The sequence below is a fragment of the Bacillus rossius genome, chromosome 5, assembly GCF_032445375.1.
Source record: "Bacillus rossius redtenbacheri isolate Brsri chromosome 5, Brsri_v3, whole genome shotgun sequence".
NCBI lineage: Eukaryota > Metazoa > Arthropoda > Insecta > Phasmatodea > Bacillidae > Bacillus > Bacillus rossius.
In genome coordinates, this window is record NC_086333.1 from 21,259,830 (window position 1) to 21,283,222 (window position 23,393).

Below are 23,393 nucleotides of genomic sequence, written 5' to 3' on the forward strand. Positions count from 1 at the left end.
ATTTCTATCCTAAGGATGTTTAAAACCTTTTATTTTTATTTTAGTGGCGCAGGCCTGCATTTCTTTGAAAGAACTTAAAACTTAATGGCTATAATATTATTATTCTTTTTACTGAGTAAAAAATATTATGATATTTATTATTTGAAATATTTACAAATAGTTTAAAAACATATATTTTAAAGTTTTTATACGTACTTACTCTTTTTCGTAGCTTATCTTTCATGAAGGTCTTAAAGAGGTTAAAAACCACTTCAAACTGAGGAGGAGTGTTGAAGAAGTTCATTCCTTTAAGCCTGATCGGGTAACCATCCTAAAAAAAAAATCCGATGAGTTTTAAAAATATTCCAGAGTATTTGACTTAAATAAAGCATAAAATTAATTATATTTGGCTACTTATATATTTTTTAAGGTTTGAAGCCAAACATAAAAAAATAATTTAGTAGTATGTAAATGACGGACCTGGCGCAGGCTTTCGCAGGAGGAGCCAGAGAAGCCGACCACCATATTGGATTGTGACGTCACGGCGGTCATCTTGGATGACCGTGACCTTGACCTTTGATTTTGACCTTGAAATTTGACCCTCTAAAATTGCCAAAAGTTGTCAAAATTGGGCAAATTTGCCCAAAATTCCTCAAAATTCGCCAAAATTTTCATTTTAGTGGAAAAAAATTCCGCCAAAAAATCTCAAAAAATTATACAATTCAAAAATTAGGATTTCGAAAATCCTTAAAAGTCATTTTGCATTACAAAGAAGCCAAATTCCTAAAAGCGGCTTAAAAGTCCTAAGAGCTAGCCGCTTAAACCACCGAGTACATGACCTTGAAAATTAGGATGCCATAGCAGCCATCTTGGATTATGACGTCACCATTACAAGTATCGTTACGGCCGCCATTATTAAAATCTTTATTTATTATATGATTTTAATGAAAAAAATTAAAAATTTATAAAAATTCCAATTAATAAAATTTTAATAAAAAATATTTAAAAAAAAAAAAACAAAGTTTTACTGCACGGAGCTCGGAGTCCTCGGTTCGAAACTTGTGAGGGCAAAAAAAAAATGGTGACCGATCCTTCCCTCACAGTGGACGCTGGCAGACTGGCGCCCACCACTTTGTTAATAGCATTTATATCGTCAGATAACATGATGTCATGTCCGCCATCTTGTCTTCGTTGCTGGAAGCCAACATCATTGTATAGTCGGCTAGAGTACGCTGACGCCATGTTAGTTTAGTTCTTACCCGCTAGAGTGCAGTAATAATTTATTTTTACTGTGACACCCGCCATCTTGTCATTTCGACGTCATCTTTAAAATCCATAATTATAATGCTAGAGAAAAATTCCAAAATTCATTAAAAAAATTTATTTATTAAAAACCGATTGATTAGTTCGATTCCTGTCCTTGGTTGGAAACCGCTAAGAGAAAATTGACATCAGATCCTTACTCCACAGAAGCCACCTACAGACTGATGTACCACCACCCATACCAAGATATATTCTGGCTTGGACTAGAACTCTATCTTTGCTCAACAATGGGAAGTTCACAAGCTAGCAGAATCTTTTGTATGTTTTGTAATTTGTGTTTAATTTTTTCAATTTGTTTTGTAATTTATCAAAGAAAATGTGTGGTGGTTTTCTCCGTGTGCTTACTATTATCCATGTCAATATTATGATGGTTTTTTCCGTGTGCTCCTGGTTATTCTTGTCAATATTTTAATGTTTTTTTCCGTGTGCTTGCGATCATTCCTGTGGTTTCTCCAAGTGCTTCTGGTTATTTCTGAAAAACCGATCTCTCCATGATGGATTTTTACTCTTAATGAGACATGTCATTTTATTCAAGGTTACATTTAATTAGTAAAGTTCTGCTACTAAATCACAACTTGCAATTTTTTTATCAGGTGGAATTAAAAAAAAAATCATTATTCAGTCAAATAATAATAAGCCCTGAGAAATCTGAGAAACATTAACTGTAAGAACAAACTTCCTTCTCCTTGGAGTCTAGCGAAGCCATCCTTCTTTTGCGATCGTCAGTGAGCATCCCGCATCCCGCATAAAATAAATAAATATTATTTACCTGCAAGCAACACGTGGCGTCATCTGTTGATGAAAAGCAGAACTACTTACAACCAGTACTTTTGCATGAGATAACTTAACTCTCGCTGACGAAATATTTAAAAAATTATATTTAAGTAATGGTTTTAATTCAAAACTCTTAGTTTGCATCTGCCATTAGTCGCAGAAGCTAACATGTACCCTGGTTCGTTGCCTGTAGCTATATCAAACCAACATCACTGTAGATACTGCAGCAAGTGTTTAACTTGAGAAAGAATGCTAAACGACATGTGAGAAGCGAGTATAGTTTGTGTCCTTGTCATAAACCATTTATTTGCAGTCAGTGTCATAAATCCTTTGGTAGAAGATATTACTTGGATAGACATTGCAATAACTGTACAACTAAGATGAATACAGATAACGAAGACTGTGCTCAAACATCGTGGAAGAGGAACGAAGGCAGAATATTAGACGACAATAATGATTATGAAGATTGTAAAAAAGCTAATGCTAAAAATACTGATATAGATAAAGACAATAATTTAAAATTAAAAACAAACGAAGAAAGTAGCAACCAGTAGTATAGGAAAGTATTTCCGGGCGCATGGCGCTGGCGCGTGGTGTGTGGCCGGTGTCCGCCATATTGGATTGTGACGTCACGACGGCCATCTTGGATGGATGTGACCTTGACCTTTGACCTTGACCTTGAATTTTATCCTCAAAAATCGTCAAAATCCTCCAAAATTGGGCAAAATTTGCCCAAAATTCCTCAAAAATCGCCAAAATTTCCATTTCTGTGGAAAAAAGTTCCGCCAAAAATTCGCAAAAAATTCCTCAATTCGAAAATCAGGATTTCGAAAATCCTCAAAAGTCGTTTTGCCCTAGAAAGAACCCTAATTCCTAAAACTGGCTAAAAACTCCTAAGAGATAGCCGCTTAAAAGCCATTTCTAGGAATAAGGATACCATGACCGCCATCTTGGATTATGTCGTCACCGATGCATTTTTCGTTACGGCCGCCATCTTTAACTTTTTTATTTATTATCCGATTTTAATAAAATATTTTTTAAAAATTATAAAAAAAATTAAATAATAAAATTTTAATAAAACATTTATAAAAAACAAACATTAACGACACGGAGTTCGGAGTCCTCGGTTCGAACCCGGTGAGGACAAAAAAAAATTAAAAATGGCGACAGGCTCCTTCCTTAATGGCGGCTGCAGGCAGACTGACTCCCACCACTTTTCTTAAAGCATATATATCGTCACCTAGTATGACGTCATGTCCGCCATCTTGTCTTCGATGCTGGAAGCCATCATCATCATTGTATCGTCGACGAGAGTGCGCTGACACCATGTTAGTTTAGTTCGTATCAGCTAGAGTGCAGTAATCATTTATTATTACTGTGACACCCGCCATCTTGAAATATGGCCGCCATCTTGAAAATCCGTAATTATTTAGCTAGAAATTCGGGAAAAATTCCAAAATTCATTAAATAAATCACTCATTAACTTACATATTGATTCGATCCGCTCCAGTCCTTGGTTCGATCCCTGAATGATGCAAAACATTTAATTTTATATAAAAAATAATAATTTCAATAAACCATGTTCAAAATTCTTAAAGAGACTTTAAATCCTCTACTACCATCATCCTATCAGACACCAAGACCACCATATTGGAAATTCGTAATTGTAATGCTAGAGATTCGGGAAAAAGTTCAAAATTCATTAAATAAATTTGTAATCTATATACTGATTGATTAGATCGACTAAGGTCCTTGGTTCGATCCCTGGCCGATACAAAACAACTTTAATTTTAAAAAAGTACCAGAAAAGTGTAAGGTTCGAGAAATAAAACACCTCAAAGTCTATTACAAACATAATATTTATTACACAATTTCTATCCTACTACAGAATCACTTGCGAAAGCCAACAACAATCTTATAAACATTTAGCCCTGCATAGACGTGCAACGACTACTTCTTAGCTCCAAATGGCTCCCAAAGCTCCAACAGCCTCCAAATGCTTGACAGCTCCAAATGCTTAACACAGCTCCAAATGGCTCCAAATGCTCCAAACGGCTCCAAATGCTCCAAATGTCTCCAGCAGCTCCAAATGCTTGACAGCTCCAAATGCTTCAAAAGGCTCCAAATGCTCCAACAGCTCCAAAAAAAGGCTCCAAATGCTCCAATAGCCTCCAAACGCTTAACACAGCTCCAAATGGCTCCAAATGCTCCAAACGGCCTCCAAATGCGTGACAGCCTCCAAATGCTTAACACAGCTCTAAATGGCTCCAAATGCTCCAAACGGTCTCCAAATGCTTGACAGCTCCAAATGCTTAACGGAGCTCCAAATGGCTCCAAATGCTTGACAGCTCCAAATGCATAACACAGCTCCAAATGGCTCTAAATGCTCCAAACGGCCTCCAAATGCTTGACAGCTCCAAATGTCTCCAGCAGCTCCAAATGCTCCAACAGCTCCAAAAAAAAGGCTCCAAAAGCTCCAACAGCCTCCAAATGCTTAACACAGTTCCAAATGGCTCCAAATGCTCCAAACGGCCTCCAAATGCTTGACAGCTCCAAATGTTTCCAGCAGCTCCAAATGCTCCAAATGCTTGACAGCTCCAAATGCTTCAAAAGGCTCCAAATGCTCCAAATGCTCCAAACGGCCTCCAAATGGCTCCAACAGCTCCAACAGCCTCCAAATGCTTGACAGCTCCAAATGTTTCCAGCAGCTCCAAATGCTCCAAATGGCTCCAACAGCCTCCAAATGCTTAACACAGCTCTAAATGGCTCCAACAGCTCCAAAAGACTCCAAATGCTTCAAAAGGCTCCAATTGCTCCAAGAGCTCCATCTTCAATTGGTTCCAACTGATTCCTATTACTTTTATCGAACTTGGCATGATTACTAACATGTCTTTATCAGTATACACTTTGACTGGCAGTGGTAACGTTTTTTTACACCTTTAAGTTATAAGTTTTATTTAGAAATCAGATTTCGATAAATGATAGCTTCCATCTGGAAAGAAAATATATTAATTTATCTTCAAGTTTATACACATACATTTAATTTAATCCATTATTGTATGTAGCCAGCTTCCCTCAGTTCTTTGAGTATGAAGGATATTTCTTTAATGTTCGAATAGTTTCCTGCACAAAGCGATCCATGTAGTAGTCGTAGCCTGTTAACCAATATGTTAGGATCTTCCCATGAGGTATAATCAAACTCTTCTGCTGCCTTCATCATCCTTGCATGTTTATAATAAATATTATCTCTGGTGTTTATCGTTTTAACACCAACCACAAGGTCACTTTCGTCATCTTGCCAGTGATTATCACAAGCTTGATCAGGATAATTTATTTTATTACGCCGTTTCCATCGTTTTGGTCTCAAACCACCATCACAGTCTTCGCTCTTGCATGCTTTTGGTGCTTCAGTACAGTACTCAATCATGTCAGCCTCAGATGTGTCACCACAATCTTCAATCATGCCAGCTTCTGATGTGTCACCACAGTCTTCAATCATGTCAGCACCACAAACTTGATCAGGATAATTTATTTTATTACGTCGTTTCCATCGTTTTGGTCTCAGACTGCCATCACAGTCTTCGATCTTGCCTGCTTTAGGTGTTTCAGTACAGTACTCAATCATGTCAGCCTCAGATGTGTCACCACAATCTTCAATCATGCCAGCCTCAGATGATTCATCAAAGTCTTCGACCTTGTAAGCTTCAGGTGGTTCTCCATCTTTCACATTTTCATGGAGACGACTAGATATTGGAGTAAATATATTTTCATTTCTAATGTGGTTACAACTTCCTTCGTTTGTTTTAAATTTTAAATTATTATCTTGATCTAGATCAGTAATTTTAGCATTAGCTTTTTCGCCTTCGTTCCTCTTCCGCGATGTTGTAGCCCAGTCTTCGTTATCTTTATTCATCTTAATTGTACAGGTCTTGTAATGTCTATCCAAGTAATATCTTCTACCAAAGGATTTCTGACACTGACTGCAATGAAATGGTTTTTGACAAGGACCCAAATTACACTCGCTTCTCTCATGTAGTTTAGCATTCTTTCTCAAGGTAAACACCTTGCTACAGTATCTACAGTGATGACGTTTTGATACAGCAACAAATCCCGTTTCAGGATTCATATTAGTTATTGAGACTAATGCCAGATGCAAACTAAGAGTTTTAAATTAGATATATTACTTAAATAGAATTTTTTAATTATTTCATCAGCGAGAATTAATTTATCTCATTCAAAGGTACTTGTTGCAAGTAGTTCTGCTTTTCAACAACAGATGTCGCCACATGTTACTTGCAGGTAAATAATATTTAGTTATTTTATGCGGGATGCGGGATGCTCACTAACGATCGCAAAAGAAGGATGGCTTCGCTAGACTCCAAGGAGAAGGAAGTTCGTCCATCCTGTTAGTGCTTCTTAGATTTCTCAGAGATTATTTGACTGAGTAATGATATATTTTTTTTTTAATTTCCACCTGATAAAAATATTACAAGTGCTGATTTATTGGCAGAATTTCAATAATTAAATGTGACCTTGAATAAAAAATGACATGACTCATTAAGTAAAAAAAATTCTTCATGCAGAGATCAATTCCTCATCAGTAACCAGAAGCACTCGGAGAAAACCATCAGATGTCTAGTCAGGAATAATCAGAAGCACCCAGAGAAAACCATCAAAATATTGTCAAGAATAATCAGGAGCACACGGAGAAATCCACCATAATATTGACAAGAATAATCAGGAGCACACGGAGAAAACCACCGCAAGTTTTCTTTGATATCATAAAATTTCAGGAAAAAAATAATACTAAAAATAAAAATAAATTAATAAAAAATTAAAAAAAAAAAAAAATACATAAAATTCTGGCTTGTACTAGAACTCTATCTTTGTTCAACAATGAGAAGTTCACAAGCTAGCAGAATTTTATGTATTTTTTTTTTTTTAATTTTTTATTAATTTATTTTTATTTTTAGTATTATTTTTTTCCTGAAATTTTATGATATCAAAGAAAACTTGCGGTGGTTTTCTCCGTGTGCTCCTGATTATTCTTGACAATATTATGGTGGATTTCTCCGTGTGCTCCTGATTATTCTTGACAATATTTTGATGGTTTTCTCTGGGTGCTTCTGATTATTCCTGACTAGACATCTGATGGTTTTCTCCGAGTGCTTCTGGTTACTGATGAGGAATTGATCTCTGCATGAAGAATTTTTTTTACTTAATGAGTCATGTCATTTTTTATTCAAGGTCACATTTAATTATTGAAATTCTGCCAATAAATCAGCACTTGTAATATTTTTATCAGGTGGAAATTTAAAAAAAAATATATCATTACTCAGTCAAATAATCTCTAAGAAATCTAAGAAGCACTAACAGGATGGACGAACTTCCTTCTCCTTGGAGTCTAGCGAAGCCATCCTTCTTTTGCGATCGTTAGTGAGCATCCGGCATCCCGCATAAAATCACTAAATATTATTTACCTGCAAGTAACATGTGGCGACATCTGTTGTTGAAAAGCAGAACTACTTGCAACAAGTACCTTTGAATGAGATAAATTAATTCTCGCTGATGAAATAATTAAAAAATTCTATTTAAGTAATATATCTAATTTAAAACTCTTAGTTTGCATCTGGCATTAGTCTCAATAACTAATATGAATCCTGAAACGGGATTTGTTGCTGTATCAAAACGTCATCACTGTAGATACTGTAGCAAGGTGTTTACCTTGAGAAAGAATGCTAAACGACATGAGAGAAGCGAGTGTAATTTGGGTCCTTGTCAAAAACCATTTCATTGCAGTCAGTGTCAGAAATCCTTTGGTAGAAGATATTACTTGGATAGACATTACAAGACCTGTACAATTAAGATGAATAAAGATAACGAAGACTGGGCTACAACATCGCGGAAGAGGAACGAAGGCGAAAAAGCTAATGCTAAAATTACTGATCTAGATCAAGATAATAATTTAAAATTTAAAACAAACGAAGGAAGTTGTAACCACATTAGAAATGAAAATATATTTACTCCAATATCTAGTCGTCTCCATGAAAATGTGAAAGATGGAGAACCACCTGAAGCTTACAAGGTCGAAGACTTTGATGAATCATCTGAGGCTGGCATGATTGAAGATTGTGGTGACACATCTGAGGCTGACATGATTGAGTACTGTACTGAAACACCTAAAGCAGGCAAGATCGAAGACTGTGATGGCAGTCTGAGACCAAAACGATGGAAACGACGTAATAAAATAAATTATCCTGATCAAGTTTGTGGTGCTGACATGATTGAAGACTGTGGTGACACATCAGAAGCTGGCATATTGAAGATTGTGGTGACACATCTGAGGCTGACATGATTGAGTACTGTACTGAAGCACCAAAAGCATGCAAGAGCGAAGACTGTGATGGTGGTTTGAGACCAAAACGATGGAAACGGCGTAATAAAATAAATTATCCTGATCAAGCTTGTGATAATCACTGGCAAGATGACGAAAGTGACCTTGTGGTTGGTGTTAAAACGATAAACACCAGAGATAATATTTATTATAAACATGCAAGGATGATGAAGGCAGCAGAAGAGTTTGATTATACCTCATGGGAAGATCCTAACATATTGGTTAACAGGCTACGACTACTACATGGATCGCTTTGTGCAGGAAACTATTCGAACATTAAAGAAATATCCTTCATACTCAAAGAACTGAGGGAAGCTGGCTACATACAATAATGGATTAAATTAAATGTATGTGTATAAACTTGAAGATAAATTAATATATTTTCTTTCCAGATGGAAGCTATCATTTATCGAAATCTGATTTCTAAATAAAACTTATAACTTAAAGGTGTAAAAAAACGTTACCACTGCCAGTCAAAATGTATACTGATAAAGACATGTTAGTAATCATGCCAAGTTCGATAAAAGTAATAGGAATCAGTTGGAACCAATTGAAGATGGAGCTCTTGGAGCAATTGGAGCCTTTTGAAGCATTTGGAGTCTTTTGGAGCTGTTGGAGCCATTTAGAGCTGTGTTAAGCATTTGGAGGCTGTTGGAGCCATTTGGAGCATTTGGAGCTGCTGGAAACATTTGGAGCTGTCAAGCATTTGGAGGCTGTTGGAGCTGTTGGAGCCATTTGGAGGCCGTTTGGAGCATTTGGAGCATTTGGAGCCTTTTGAAGCATTTGGAGCTGTCAAGCATTTGGAGCATTTGGAGCTGCTGGAAACATTTGGAGCTGTCAAGCATTTGGAGGCCGTTTGGAGCATTTGGAGCCATTTGGAACTGTGTTAAGCATTTGGAGGCTGTTGGAGCTTTTGGAGCCTTTTTTTTTGGAGCTGTTGGAGCATTTGGAGCTGCTGGAGACATTTGGAGCTGTCAAGCATTTGGAGGCCGTTTGGAGCATTTGGAGCCATTTGGAGCTGTGTTATGCATTTGGAGCTGTCAAGCATTTGGAGCCATTTGGAGCTCCGTTAAGCATTTGGAGGCTGTTGGAGCATTTGGAGCCTTTTTTTGGAGCTGTTGGAGCATTTGGAGCTGCTGGAGACATTTGGAGCTGTCAAGCATTTGGAGACCGTTTGGAGCATTTGGAGCCATTTAGAGCTGTGTTAAGCATTTGGAGGCTGTCAAGCATTTGGAGGCCGTTTGGAGCATTTGGAGCCATTTGGAGCTGTGTTAAGCGTTTGGAGGCTATTGGAGCATTTGGAGCCTTTTTTTGGAGCTGTTGGAGCATTTGGAGCCTTTTGAAGCATTTGGAGCTGTCAAGCATTTGGAGCTGCTGGAGACATTTGGAGCATTTGGAGCCGTTTGGAGCATTTGGAGCCATTTGGAGCTGTGTTAAGCATTTGGAGCTGTCAAGCATTTGGAGGCTGTTGGAGCTTTGGGAGCCATTTGGAGCTAAGAAGTAGTCGTTGCACGTCTATGCAGGGCTAAATGTTTATAAGATTGTTGTTGGCTTTCGCAAGAGATTCTGTAGTAGGATAGAAATTGTGTAATAAATATTATGTTTGTAATAGACTTTGAGGTGTTTTATTTCTCGAACCTTACACTTTTCTGGTACTTTTTTAAAATTAAAGTTGTTTTGTATCGGCCAGGGATCGAACCAAGGACCTTAGTCGATCTAATCAATCAGTATATAGATTACAAATTTATTTAATGAATTTTGAACTTTTTCCCGAATCTCTAGCATTACAATTACGAATTTCCAATATGGTGGTCTTGGTGTCTGATAGGATGATGGTAGTAGAGGATTTAAAGTCTCTTTAAGAATTTTGAACATGGTTTATTGAAATTATTATTTTTTATATAAAATTAAATGTTTTGCATCATTCAGGGATCGAACCAAGGACTGGAGCGGATCGAATCAATATGTAAGTTAATGAGTGATTTATTTAATGAATTTTGGAATTTTTCCCGAATTTCTAGCTAAATAATTACGGATTTTCAAGATGGCGGCCATATTTCAAGATGGCGGGTGTCACAGTAATAATAAATGATTACTGCACTCTAGCTGATACGAACTAAACTAACATGGTGTCAGCGCACTCTCGTCGACGATACAATGATGATGATGGCTTCCAGCATCGAAGACAAGATGGCGGACATGACGTCATACTAGGTGACGATATATATGCTTTAAGAAAAGTGGTGGGAGTCAGTCTGCCTGCAGCCGCCATTAAGGAAGGAGCCTGTCGCCATTTTTAATTTTTTTTTGTCCTCACCGGGTTCGAACCGAGGACTCCGAACTCCGTGTCGTTAATGTTTGTTTTTTATAAATGTTTTATTAAAATTTTATTATTTAATTTTTTTTATAATTTTTAAAAAATATTTTATTAAAATCGGATAATAAATAAAAAAGTTAAAGATGGCGGCCGTAACGAAAAATGCATCGGTGACGACATAATCCAAGATGGCGGTCATGGTATCCTTATTCCTAGAAATGGCTTTTAAGCGGCTATCTCTTAGGAGTTTTTAGCCAGTTTTAGGAATTAGGGTTCTTTCTAGGGCAAAACGACTTTTGAGGATTTTCGAAATCCTGATTTTCGAATTGAGGAATTTTTTGCGAATTTTTGGCGGAACTTTTTTCCACAGAAATGGAAATTTTGGCGATTTTTGAGGAATTTTGGGCAAATTTTGCCCAATTTTGGAGGATTTTGACGATTTTTGAGGATAAAATTCAAGGTCAAGGTCAAAGGTCAAGGTCACATCCATCCAAGATGGCCGTCGTGACGTCACAATCCAATATGGCGGACACCGGCCACACACCACGCGCCAGCGCCATGCGCCCGGAAATACTTTCCTATACTACTGCAACCTCATTGGAAATGAAAAGATATTTACATCAATATCTAGTCGACACCATAAAAATGTGAAAGATGGAGAACCACCTGAAGCTAACAAGACTGAAGACTGTGATGAAACATCTGAAGCTGACACGATTGAAGATTGTGGTGACACATCTGAGGCTGACATGATCGATGACTGTGCTGACACATCTAAGGCTGACATGATTGAGTACTGTGCTGAAGCACCTTAAGCGGTCAAGATCGAAGACTGTGATGGCGGCCTGAGACCAAAACGATGGAAACGTGGTAATAAAATAAATTATCCTGATCAAACTTGTAATGCTGATATGAATCAGTACTGTGCTGAAGCACCTAAATCATGCAAGAGCAAAGACTATGATGGTGGCTTGAGACCAAAACGATGGAAACGACGTAATAAAATGAAGTATTCTGATCAAGCTTGTGATGCTGACATGATTGAGTACTGTGCTGAAGCACCTAAAACAGTAAAGAGCGAAGACAGTGATGGTGGCTTGAGATCAAAACGATGGAAACGACGTAACTAAATAAATTATCCTAATCAAGATTGTAATAATCACTGGCTCGGTGACGAAAGTGACCTTGTAGTTGGTGTTGAAACAGAAGACACCAGGGATAATAATATTTATTATAAACATACAAGGAAGATGAACGTAACAGAAGAGATTGATTGTACCTCATGGGAAGATCCTAACATATTGGTTGACAGGCTAAGACTTCTACATGGTTCGCTTTGTGCAGGAAACTATTCGATCATCAAAGAAATATCCTTCATACTTAAAGAACTGAGGGAAGCTGGCTACATAAAATAATGGTTTCAATTGAATGCATGTTTATAAACTTGAAGAAAAATTAATATATTTTTCAAAATGGATATTATCATTTCTCGAAAGCTCATTTCTAAATAAAACTTATCACTTAAAGGTGTAAAAAAGTCACCACTGACATCCGAAATGTATACTAATAAAGTCATGCATGTAAACATGTCAAGTTCGATAAAAAAAATTAATTGAAATCAGTTGGAGCATTTGGTGCATTTGGAGCTGTTGGTGCATTTGGAGCTGTTGGAGCATTTGTAGCATTTGGAGCTGTTGGAGCATTTGTAGCATTTGGAGCTGTTGGAGCTGTAGGAGCATTTGACATTTGGAGCTGTTGGAGCATTTGGAGCCTTTGGTGCATTTTGAGTTGTTGGAGCATTTGGAGCATTTGAAGCTGTTGGAGCATTTGGAGCATTTGGAGCTGTTGGAGCATTTGGAGCTGTTGGAGCATTTAGAGCTGTTAGAGCATTTAGAGCTGTTGGAGCATTTGGAGCTGTTAGATCATTTGGAGCAGTTGGAGCTGTTGGAGCTAAGAAGTAGTCGTTGCACGTCTATGCAGGGCTAAATGTTTATAAGATTGCTGGCATTCGTTAGTGATCCTGTAGTAGGATAGAAATTATGTAAAAAATATTATGTTTGTAAAAGAACTTGTGGTGATTTATTTCTCGAACCTTACACTTTTCTAGTATTAAATTAAATTTCTTTTAGCTTCGTCCAGGATCGTGTCCAGTGGCGTAGCCAGGATTTGTGTATGGGGGGTGTTAAGAAGCATGGCCTCACCCCCCCCCCCCCCCGTATTAAAGCGGGGGGTCCGGGGGTCCTCCCCCGGGAAAATTTGGAATTTAAGGTGTAAAATAGTGCTATTTTAGCAGTTTTCGGTACTTAAATTTAAATATTGTAACGGTAAATTTGTTTTTATTAATTTAATATGAAATTTGTTTGAGTGATGAATAAGAAATTAATTAAAGATTTGGTGCTAAGGGGGGGGTTTGAACCCCTAAAACCCCCCCCTGGCTACGCCCCTGATCGTGTCAAGGACCTTAGTAGACATAATTAATAAGTATATTGTTTGCAAATTTATTTAATGAATTTTGAACTTTTTCCTGAATTTATAGGTTAATTATTACGAATTTTCTTAGATGTTGGTCTTGATGGATTATAGGATCATGGTAGTAGAGGGTTTAAAGTCTCTTTAAGAATTTTGAACATGGTGTATTGAAATCAATATTTTTTACATAAAATTAAATGTTATTACATCGATCGAGTATCGAACCAAGGACAGGAGCGGATCGAATCAATCTGTAGAATGATTACCAATTTTTTTGGTGAATTTTGGAATTTTTCCCGAATTTATAGCTAAATAATTACACAATTCCAAGATGGCAGCCAAATGAAAAGATGGCGGGTGTCACAGCAATAATAATAAATCATTACTGCACTCTAGCAGGTAAGAATTAAACTAACATGGTGTCAGCGCACTCTCGCACTTGATAACAAGATGGTGGCAATGACCACTAGCAGGCGGTAGCTCCTGGTAGCATGTACTGAACATAAAATATCGGATCCATGATGGTCGACAAGGTCAAAGTCAAAGATCAAGATCAAGGTCCAATTTCAAGGTCAAGGTCAAATTTCAAGGTCAAGGTCAAAGTTCAAGTTCAAGGTCAAATTTCAAGGTCAAGGTCAAAGTTCAAGGTTAAAGTTCAAGGTCAAGATAAAGTTCAAGTTTAAGGACAAATTTCAAGGTCAAAGTCAAAGTTCAATGCCAACAATTGAGGACAAAGGTATGGTGACCAGAAAATTATACTAACATGGTAGCAGCACAATCTAGCAGGAGAAAACAAGATGGTGGTCTCCAGCGGATGAAGACAAGATGGCGGACATGTCGTCATACCAGCTGATGGTATATACCTGTATACCTTGGTATTGGTGGCGGTAGATCAGTCTGTAGGTGGCTTCTGTGGAGGAAGGATCTGTTGTTTTTTTTTGCTCTTAGCGGTTTCGAACCAAGGACAGGAATCGAACTAATCAATCGGTTTTCTAATAAGTTAATTTTTTTGATGAATTTTGGAATTTTTCTCGTATCTCTAACATTATAATAATGGATTTTCAAGATGGCGTCGAAATGACAAGATGGTGGGTGTCACAGTAATAATAAATTATTACTGCATTCTAGTGGGTAAGAATTAAACTAACATGGCGTCAGCGCACTCTAGCCGACGATACAATGATGATGGCTTCCAGCAACGAAGACAATATGGCGGACATGACATCATGTTACCTGACGATATCTATGCTATTAACAAAGTGGTGGGGGCCAGTCTGCCAGCGTCCACTGTGAGGGAAGGATTGGTCGCCATTTTTTTTGCCCTCACAAGTTTCGAACCGAGGACTCCGAGCTCCGTGCCGTAAAAGTTTGTTTTTTAATATTTTTTATTAAAATTTTATTATTGGATTGTTTTATAAATTGTAAATTTTTTTCATTAAAATCATATAATAAATAAAGATTTTAATGATGGTGGCCGTATCGATACTTGTAACGGTGACGTCATAATACAAGATGGCTGCTATGGCATCCTAATTTTCAAGGTCATGACCTCGGTGGCTTAATGCGGCTAGCTCTTAGGACTTTTAAGCCGCTTTTAGGAATTTGGGTTTTTTGTAAGGCAAAATGACTTTTGAGGATTTTCTAAATCCTAATTTTTTGAATTATATAATTTTTTGAGATTTTTTGGCGGAATTTTTTCCACAAAAATTAAAATTTTGGCGAATTTTGAGGAACTCTGGGCAAATATTGCCCAATTTTGCCAATTTTTGGCAATTTTAGAGGGTCAAATTTCAAGGTCAAAATCAAAGGTCAAGGTCACGGTAATCCAAGGTGACCGCCGTGACGTCACAATCCAATAGGGTGGTCGGCTCCTCTGGATCCTCCTGCGAAAGCCTGCGCCAGGTCTGTCCTTTACATACTACTTATTTTACATATCAAGATACATTAATATTCATTACTGAAATATGATTAATAATTACCATGTTGAAAAAACTTTAATCATCAATAAAAACATATCTTTCACGCTTTATATAAAGTTGATTACATAACGATTTGATGTAAATTTTTTATAAAATAACATATCCAAATAATTGTGCTTAGATAATTAACTTATATTGAATAATTGTTAATAACTAATTTGATTACATTCATCAGCGGATGAGTTCTCTATAAAATAATACATATTTATCCTTATATAATCTATGCTTACCAATGCTGAAAACAGAAGATAAAAAATTTATAAAATGAAGGTGCGACAGCAATATTTGAGGGAAAAGACAATATCAGTCTTTTTTCCCAGTGTTTGTAGTGATGTTGACCTGCAGGTTGTGTCGCTTTCATAAATGTAATAAATAATTTAACGTTTTTTTGTATAATACATCAGCTTAAAAAGTTTATTATTTTTATTTTAACTCTTAGCACGAAGAAATATTAGCGTCTACAAAAAGTTACGATAGTCGTTGATAAAAGAAAGTACACAGAAAAAAGGTACTAAATTTCTTACTCCAATGATAAACATTGAAGGAAAACACAATGAGTATGTTTTATTTCGATGTATAACAAAAATTTAAGCCATTTAATATATATATAATATACTAGCTGCAGTACCCGGCGTTGCCCGGGCTGAACACAGGGTGGAGGGGACCTTTATCGATATCAGATGTAGTTAGTAATTGTCTTCTTAATTTTAATGGCAAGTGTGCAAAATAATTTATATCACTTTCAGATCCCAACAGATGTTGTTGTTCTGCCAGTTTATAGTTATTTACCTGTGTGTATATATATATATATATATATATATAAATTGGTGGTCTGTATGTAATCTAGACTATATAAAGCACTATAGAAAAAAGCTGAAAAATGAGAGATTAATAATATTGAAAAGATTCCATTATCTAGCTAATGCTCAGCATGCATTGCAATGCCTCATTCAGTTTTATTTTGTAATATGTTTGAAGTATTTACACCTATACAAATCATCTATCCATCTCTCTAAATATATATTTATCTTTATTTACATCTATATACATCTATGTATCTCTCTATCTCTATTTATGACTTTATATTTACGAATATACCTCCCACTATCTCTATCTCTTTCATATATAAATCTCTATATAGCTCTATACATCTATATATTTCTGTATCTAACCCATTTTAATTCTCTTTACCTCGCTCTATCTCAACTTATCTCTCTGTCTCTCTCTTTATCTCACTCTCTATATATATATCACTCTATCTCTGTCTCTCTTTTATATTTTAATAAATTGTATCATGCGTGCGCACCTATAAAACAAAAACAGACGAAGTGCCGCTATATGAAATGAAATAAACACATTTTTTGAAACGATTCGTGCTCCAACTATTGCAAAATAGTTATACCGTCTCAGAAACCTTCACGGGCATGCGCATAAAAACACCAAAATTTAATAGCAATCGGAGGAATGGTATAGGAACGCATTCGGCACAAACAAACAAAAATTAAAGACATGACAAAAGCATCAAACAATGGTGCGTTTAAAATTCAAGGCAACTTTATCTATTGACGAAGTTAAGAACAAAACTGTTATTAGCGCCTTTATTTTGCCAGCCGCTGCGAGCTCCACTAAGCGGGTTGGTCTCACAAAGGAGAAAAATATGTATTTGCCAGACCTTACTATGTGTATGACACTCACTCACTGTTTGTATGTCTATGACCTATGATTTTTTCTGTTATAAAATGATACTATCACTTTTTCACTGCCTTAGGGATGTAATTTCATATTAATATGTGATCTATGTGTTAATCCAGGTTATGAGCTCGATGTAGGCCAAATTTCACCCAGATCCGTTCAGCCGTTCTGGCGTGATTGAGTAACAAACATCCATCCATCCATCCGTCCATCCATCCATCCAAACTTTCACATTTATAATATTAGTGGTATTATACTTTAAAAATGCAATACTTGCCTATTTAGATACTTGCCTAACCTTGGGCCTATATTACTTTAAGTACAATGCGTTTTTAACAAATCGCTAGTGCGTTGAAAATTCTCAAAACCCGTCAATGACATCTGCCCTCAAGCGTCTGGGGTCGCGCACTCAGCGATGAGGGACTTCTTCCCCCACCTCACCCGCCGTGCGTCGGAAACACCCCCCCCCCCCCCCCCCCCTCTTAGAACGCCCGCCACCACCGGCGGCGCCGTACCGCTGGATCGCACCGTAGTATCGCGCACTCGGTTTGTCATCGTCGTAACTGTTAAAATATTTATCCAAAGGATGTAGCGTGAAACACATATTTTTTTCTACTTTAAATACCAGAAGCGATAAAAGTATCTATTTTCATTTAGGAATCAATTTATTACTACCAAATGTGCATTTGAAATAAATTATCAATTTTTATTGTAGTTATGGTTCAGTATTTTGGATTTAATGGCTTACACATTTTGGCTATAATAGCTTACACATAAGATATAGATATATACTGTGGCGGGCTTTTTTGTAGGAATATTTAAGATAAACATTTCCATCATACATTACATATGTGTAACTCTAGCGGTTTTGCCAGCGCACGCCAGAATAGCTCGCAGATGGTAGATTTTTTCCTACTTGACACTTATCGTCATATTTTGGACAGTTCACACAATATCTTTATAAATTTTAGCCTGTGTTATTCTGATGTATAAGTTATATTATTGTAAAGTTTCATTAAAATACATTCAGTAGTTTTTACGTGAAAGAGTAACAAACATCCGTCCATCCATACTTACAAACTTTCGCGTTTATAATATTAGTAGGATTTATATTAACAGGTGGTTTAAATTGTTGGTACAGAGTGTACACCCGTTACCACTCTCAGGGTTGTAAACTATCATGCCCCACGTTACAGAGTCAATATTTCTGTAATCTATCTTTACATGCTATCGTGGCCCCGCGTTCGTGCACCACTGTATCTCTGTAAATCTGCTTTTACATAAAATAAAAATAATATAATAATAAACACAATTAAGAATGTAATTTAATTGGGCACCTTGTATGTATTATGGTTAACATAACCTAGTGATTATTAATGAAAAGACAAAATGGTTTTTAGTCATAACAATAAAAACTATATTTATTTTATAATGAATAATTGACAAGTGTAACATACATGACCTCAGTAACAGCTTTCTCGAAAAGAGCAAAACAAACAAATTATTTCAAACCTAGGTTCTGTTACGGTGGGCACATGTACACTAAAGTTCATCAATTTTCGAAAGTGAATTTAATTATGTTTATTATTTGCCTCCAGCTAGTCAGGCACGAAACCCTTACTCCTAGACTGTGTGTGACAGTTCGTTGATACAGACGTTTAAATCCAATAAATTTATTGAAGACACGTTAATCTCTAATTAAGTGAGAGACTTTAAGAATGTTCGCTGGGACGTAATTACTGACGTACGGCGTTAACGTCACTATATTTTAATGAAGCCGACCATACTTGAATCCTGGTATAAGGCATAAAGTTTCTAAATCTTATATTTCACGGTAAAGTTGTTCCCGTGCGCTGCATTCATTTACCGACGTACGGCGTAATTAATTCTTGCGTTTAGCTACATCGTCGTAGCTACACTCGACGCTGATCTGCTGAAATAGCAGAATTACACACGGGAATTAACGCAGAATTACTCCATCTTCCCGGCGTCAGATTACTCTCTTTTTCATATATTTAAATTTTGCATTGTCGGCACTCGCCAAACAATCCAAGCGCCTTTTTCCCAATCGGCCAATAAGAATGTTACTGTTTCGAAAACAACGGAGCGTTGTTTATTTGATGCGTCGTCATGGCAACGTCCGAGGCCGCTGGCGCGCGTGACCACGCCAAACAAAACACTGCCGAAAGTCCGGCAAACGAAACAAAACACGTGAACATCATAACAGTTGCAGTGAACCTGTAAATACCGTAGTATTACAGGGTTGTTTAGTTCAAAGTAAATAGTGACGTTTTTGCAGAAATTAAGTTTTCCTTGCTTATTGTAATCCGAGTTTCCTTTAGTTGGCCAAGGAAAACAAGAAACACGAAAAACATGTTAGTTCATGGAGGACTATGGTTGTGTATACCCAAGCCTTCACAAGCCAGATATGAGCAGTGAATTGACCGACTTTTGTCAGACAAAACTGCGAGTAAGTAGACGAGTCTCCAGTATATGACAATACTGTGAGTAGACTTCGCCTCGTCCGATAGGTCGACCACGAGATCTGCGTTTGACGGCCCCGGCCAACACAGCATGTTAGTGTCGGGGTGCTTCTATGACTCGCTCAGCGACCACTACCTGATCACCAGAGAGAGGTATGAGCCACGCTGCTCGATGGTTCTGCTGCTGGCAATGCGGCTGAACCGTCAGCACAGTGTCTTCCAGTCAACTGTCGAGTTTAAACTGTTACTCGCCCTCAACAACGGCGGTGCCTACAATGACCTCCACTACCTGAAGCAACCACAAGGAGTTCCAGTCAGGACGTGCCGTGGTAGCCATCGCGAGCTCGCTACTCGCTGATGCGAGTTGCCATGGAGCAGCTTCCTGGTACAGCCCTACTCGCTCAGCGAGCCAGCCGGTTCCCAGCCACGGAGCTGCAACTCCACCACCGGCTGGTTAAAGGGCGGCCGGGGAATAATTGAGACGTATACGGAAATTGCATATGCCCGATGAGATGTACGAAGTAAGTCTTTTTCATTGAGGATTTTTTTGTCCCGCCCATTGGGAGGGAAATATCTTAGTAATCACTACAAAGTATAAAACAAAGTCGCTTCCCGCTGTCTGTCTGTCCCTGTGTATGCTTAGATCTTTAAATCTACCCAACGGATTTTAATATGGTTTTTTATAGATAGAATAATTAAAGAGAAAGTCTTATATGTATAATACATGCATAAATTAGTAGAGAAACAATGATAATTTTAGAGGTTTCTAATGTGATGTCGTAAATAAACACATTTGTTTGCGCTTACATTGCAAACGCTGGCTGAACCCTACGAGATAGATCAAAATAATGTACTACAGTATTGTACACCTTAAAAAGGTCTACAAAAAGGTCCGCGATAGTATATGTCTATCACTTAGGGATAACTTACAATAACCATTTTTTATCCTTTACTTTTTACGAGAAATAATGGCTTATTTACGAAGCTATTTTAAACAATACATCATTAATCATTATCCAGTTAAGTAGCTTAAATACATTGTGCATATAATATATATCAATATGGCGTTTTACAGCATGTAATTTAAATGAATATTTTCGAAGATATTACAGATTTAAAATGCAGGGACACAGCGGTTGCGGCAGTACCGGCCGGGCGGCTGGTATATAAAGACAATCTGTAGTATATTTAATATCAGGATTGCACCCGTGCAAAGCCGGAGCGGGTCGCATGTAAACTTATAAATTAAACCTGAATGAAGTTTCAAGTCAAGAATAATTTAAATATTAGAGGCTATGCAGTTTATTGAGGCCAATATTTCTAAAGTACACTTAACTGCTACCTACTTTATTGGCTTGTTCGGCGACGAGCGACCTGATGAAGTTGTGTGTACTCTCAATACAGAAATCATATTATTATTGAACAACAGGGCGCGCGCCTTCCTTCCCTTCTTGCCACCCACGGTTTGGTGAATATGTAAATTGTTAATGGGATTAATACAAAGCCATTTTCGTAAGAAAAAACTATAACTAAATTAATCTGATTCGAATAAAAAATCATATTAATTTCGAAAATTTTAAATCGATAACTCTCACCAATGACATGTTGCTTAAACTAACATGTATAAAAAATTCTTAACATTAATTTTTTGTTTACCACTTTGTTTCGCTTATTATCATAATATTTCACACTTTAAATCCTGAAACGCTTTTACAAACCGTCATTTATCAAGCAAAACATTTACAATTACGTCAATTACCAAATTCGATTTGTCTCATTTAAATATCTAAATCTTCTAGCAATGTCACCTCAGTTTATTTAAATCTTCTGACCTTCTCTTCGAATGAAAAGAATGCAAGATGGTGTTTATAAAAGTGTAATTATGAAGTACGGATTCTCTGAAAGGGTTTTACTGTTAGGTGAGTGTTCGCGTGAAATCGTCAGTTTTGTAAACTGTGCCAATGCAAGACTAAGCCGTGTGTCGGAAGCGCATCATTTAAAGTACGATCAAATTCACAGGAAACCAACCGAGACATATTGTCATAAATATATATTCACAACACACACAGTAAAATTAACTGAGCACTGTGTCAGTCCATACAACAACAAAATAACTGAACGAGAAATAATCAAAGAAGCAAAAAAAATCACAGGGCACAATGTTACGGCTACATGCCCTAGCAGACACGCAGTCACCCAGATCACTTGTCACACAATACACAGACAAATATTTTATAAAAGCAACACAACACCCGTCTTCACTCATACAGAACATCGGTAAACACATCACCAGACAACACCCACACAAACTCATAACTGATTTCCACCCTGGCAGGCCACCCTAACTCGGCAGAAAAACAGTTCCATAATGGACACCAACCATAGTGCCACCCTAGTGTATATTGATTAATGTCCACCACAGTGCAATCAGTTTAAATAGAGAAGAAACAACAAACTGTAATGTGTAACATGCATTAGGGTAACTCTGTAAATAATGTTTCGTATGTTCAGTTGTGCAGGAACCAAAAAACGCCTCTAAGGGACATAACAGCCAAATGGCTCACATAAACAAAACAAAAGGTTATTGAAATTTTTCTTTTCTTTTAACTATGTTTCATTTAATGTTAAAAGAAAAATGAATGTATATTATATGTAAAATGTGGCAAAAAAGCACTGAGTCCTTGACTGTCTCTGTAATCAAGAAAAAAACTTGTAAATTGTATACACATGTCAATAAAAGTCTATTGAACTGAATTGAATTGAGATCAGATATTTATCACAATTACGCAATATAACAGAGAGAACACATAATAACTATGCAATCAAATATTGTAGGTCGATTTTAACATATATTTATAATTGCCGTATTGATTTCAAACTTTGCAAGTACAAATACAATAATTTCATGACTTTTACCCGAAGGACGAAATTTTTTTTTTTTTTTTTTTGGGGGGGGGGGGGGTTGGGCATAGGAGCAAATAACCAATTCTTTCTTGGAAATGCAATAACCGTTTTTTTTTTTGTATATCCATGAATCCAGGGCATGGTGGTAAATTTAATTTGCCCGAAGTCGACTGCCCCATCAAAGGAGTCAGGGGGGGAAAGATTTTTTGTCAAAAAAACAAAATTTCGAAATTTCAAAAACAATTGTATTTGGAGTGTTTTAGAGCTGTTCGGGGTCCTCCATCCCCCCTCCTTAGAGGGGTGGTCAATTGCCCCCGATTTTTTAAAAGTCGTAAAAATTGAAGTAATTACGTATATTTTGACGTGTTTCCGGGGCCTTCGGGCACCATTGGACCTCCTTGGGAGGGGGGGGGGGGGGAGGTCATTTTCCAACGAAATTTTGGAGACTTTGAAAATTGATTTTGTAGGGCTTAAATGAAATTTATAAAAAAAATTAATATATCCTAAAAAGTAAAAATAAAATTAAAGAAACTAAATTGTTGTATAAAATAAAAATAAAAATATATTTTTTTTTAATTTCACGTCATTTGTCTAACAGCGACAGAATTAGAAATATGTATACATAACTTAAAATAAGAATCAAGTAATAAAAAAAACATTGATTTTAATAGAAAAAAGCGTGGGGGGGCTTGATATCAGTTGTCTTCAATTTTCCACCACTTATTTCTATTCGTTAGGAGAGGTTCACTAAGAAAACGAAAGAAGAGACCACCCCACGATTTTTTTTTAAATTAATGATTTTTATTTCTTAATTTTTATTTTAAGCTTATGTATTAAATAATCTCGTTATACGGAGTTGTAGTTAGTTATTTTACTGTTAAAAAAATTACTTAAATATTTAAAAAAATCGTTTTGCTTTTTAGTTTGTAAAACAATAGAGGCGTGTTTTTTTTAGTTTTCAAAATATAATTTTATTAACTTTCATAAAACCCAGCCATATTGTATCTTCACGAGGAAAGTGGTGTAAGTATTACACAATAGTGGCTGCCTATAATATAAATGGTATAAAAATTATTTAA

General features: G+C 36.6%; 1 protein-coding gene across 4 annotated transcripts in view; it reads right to left on the reverse strand.

The window, feature by feature from the left end:
* LOC134531634 (alpha-tocopherol transfer protein-like) overlaps nt 1-23,393 on the reverse strand; it is a 288,390-nt gene that overhangs the window by 17,507 nt on the left and 247,490 nt on the right. For all 4 annotated transcript variants that reach the window (XM_063367396.1, XM_063367392.1, XM_063367395.1 and 1 more), the window contains one exon: nt 200-310. In XM_063367396.1, coding sequence (XP_063223466.1) covers nt 200-310 — 111 coding nt within the window. The remainder of the gene's footprint in view (nt 1-199; nt 311-23,393) is intronic.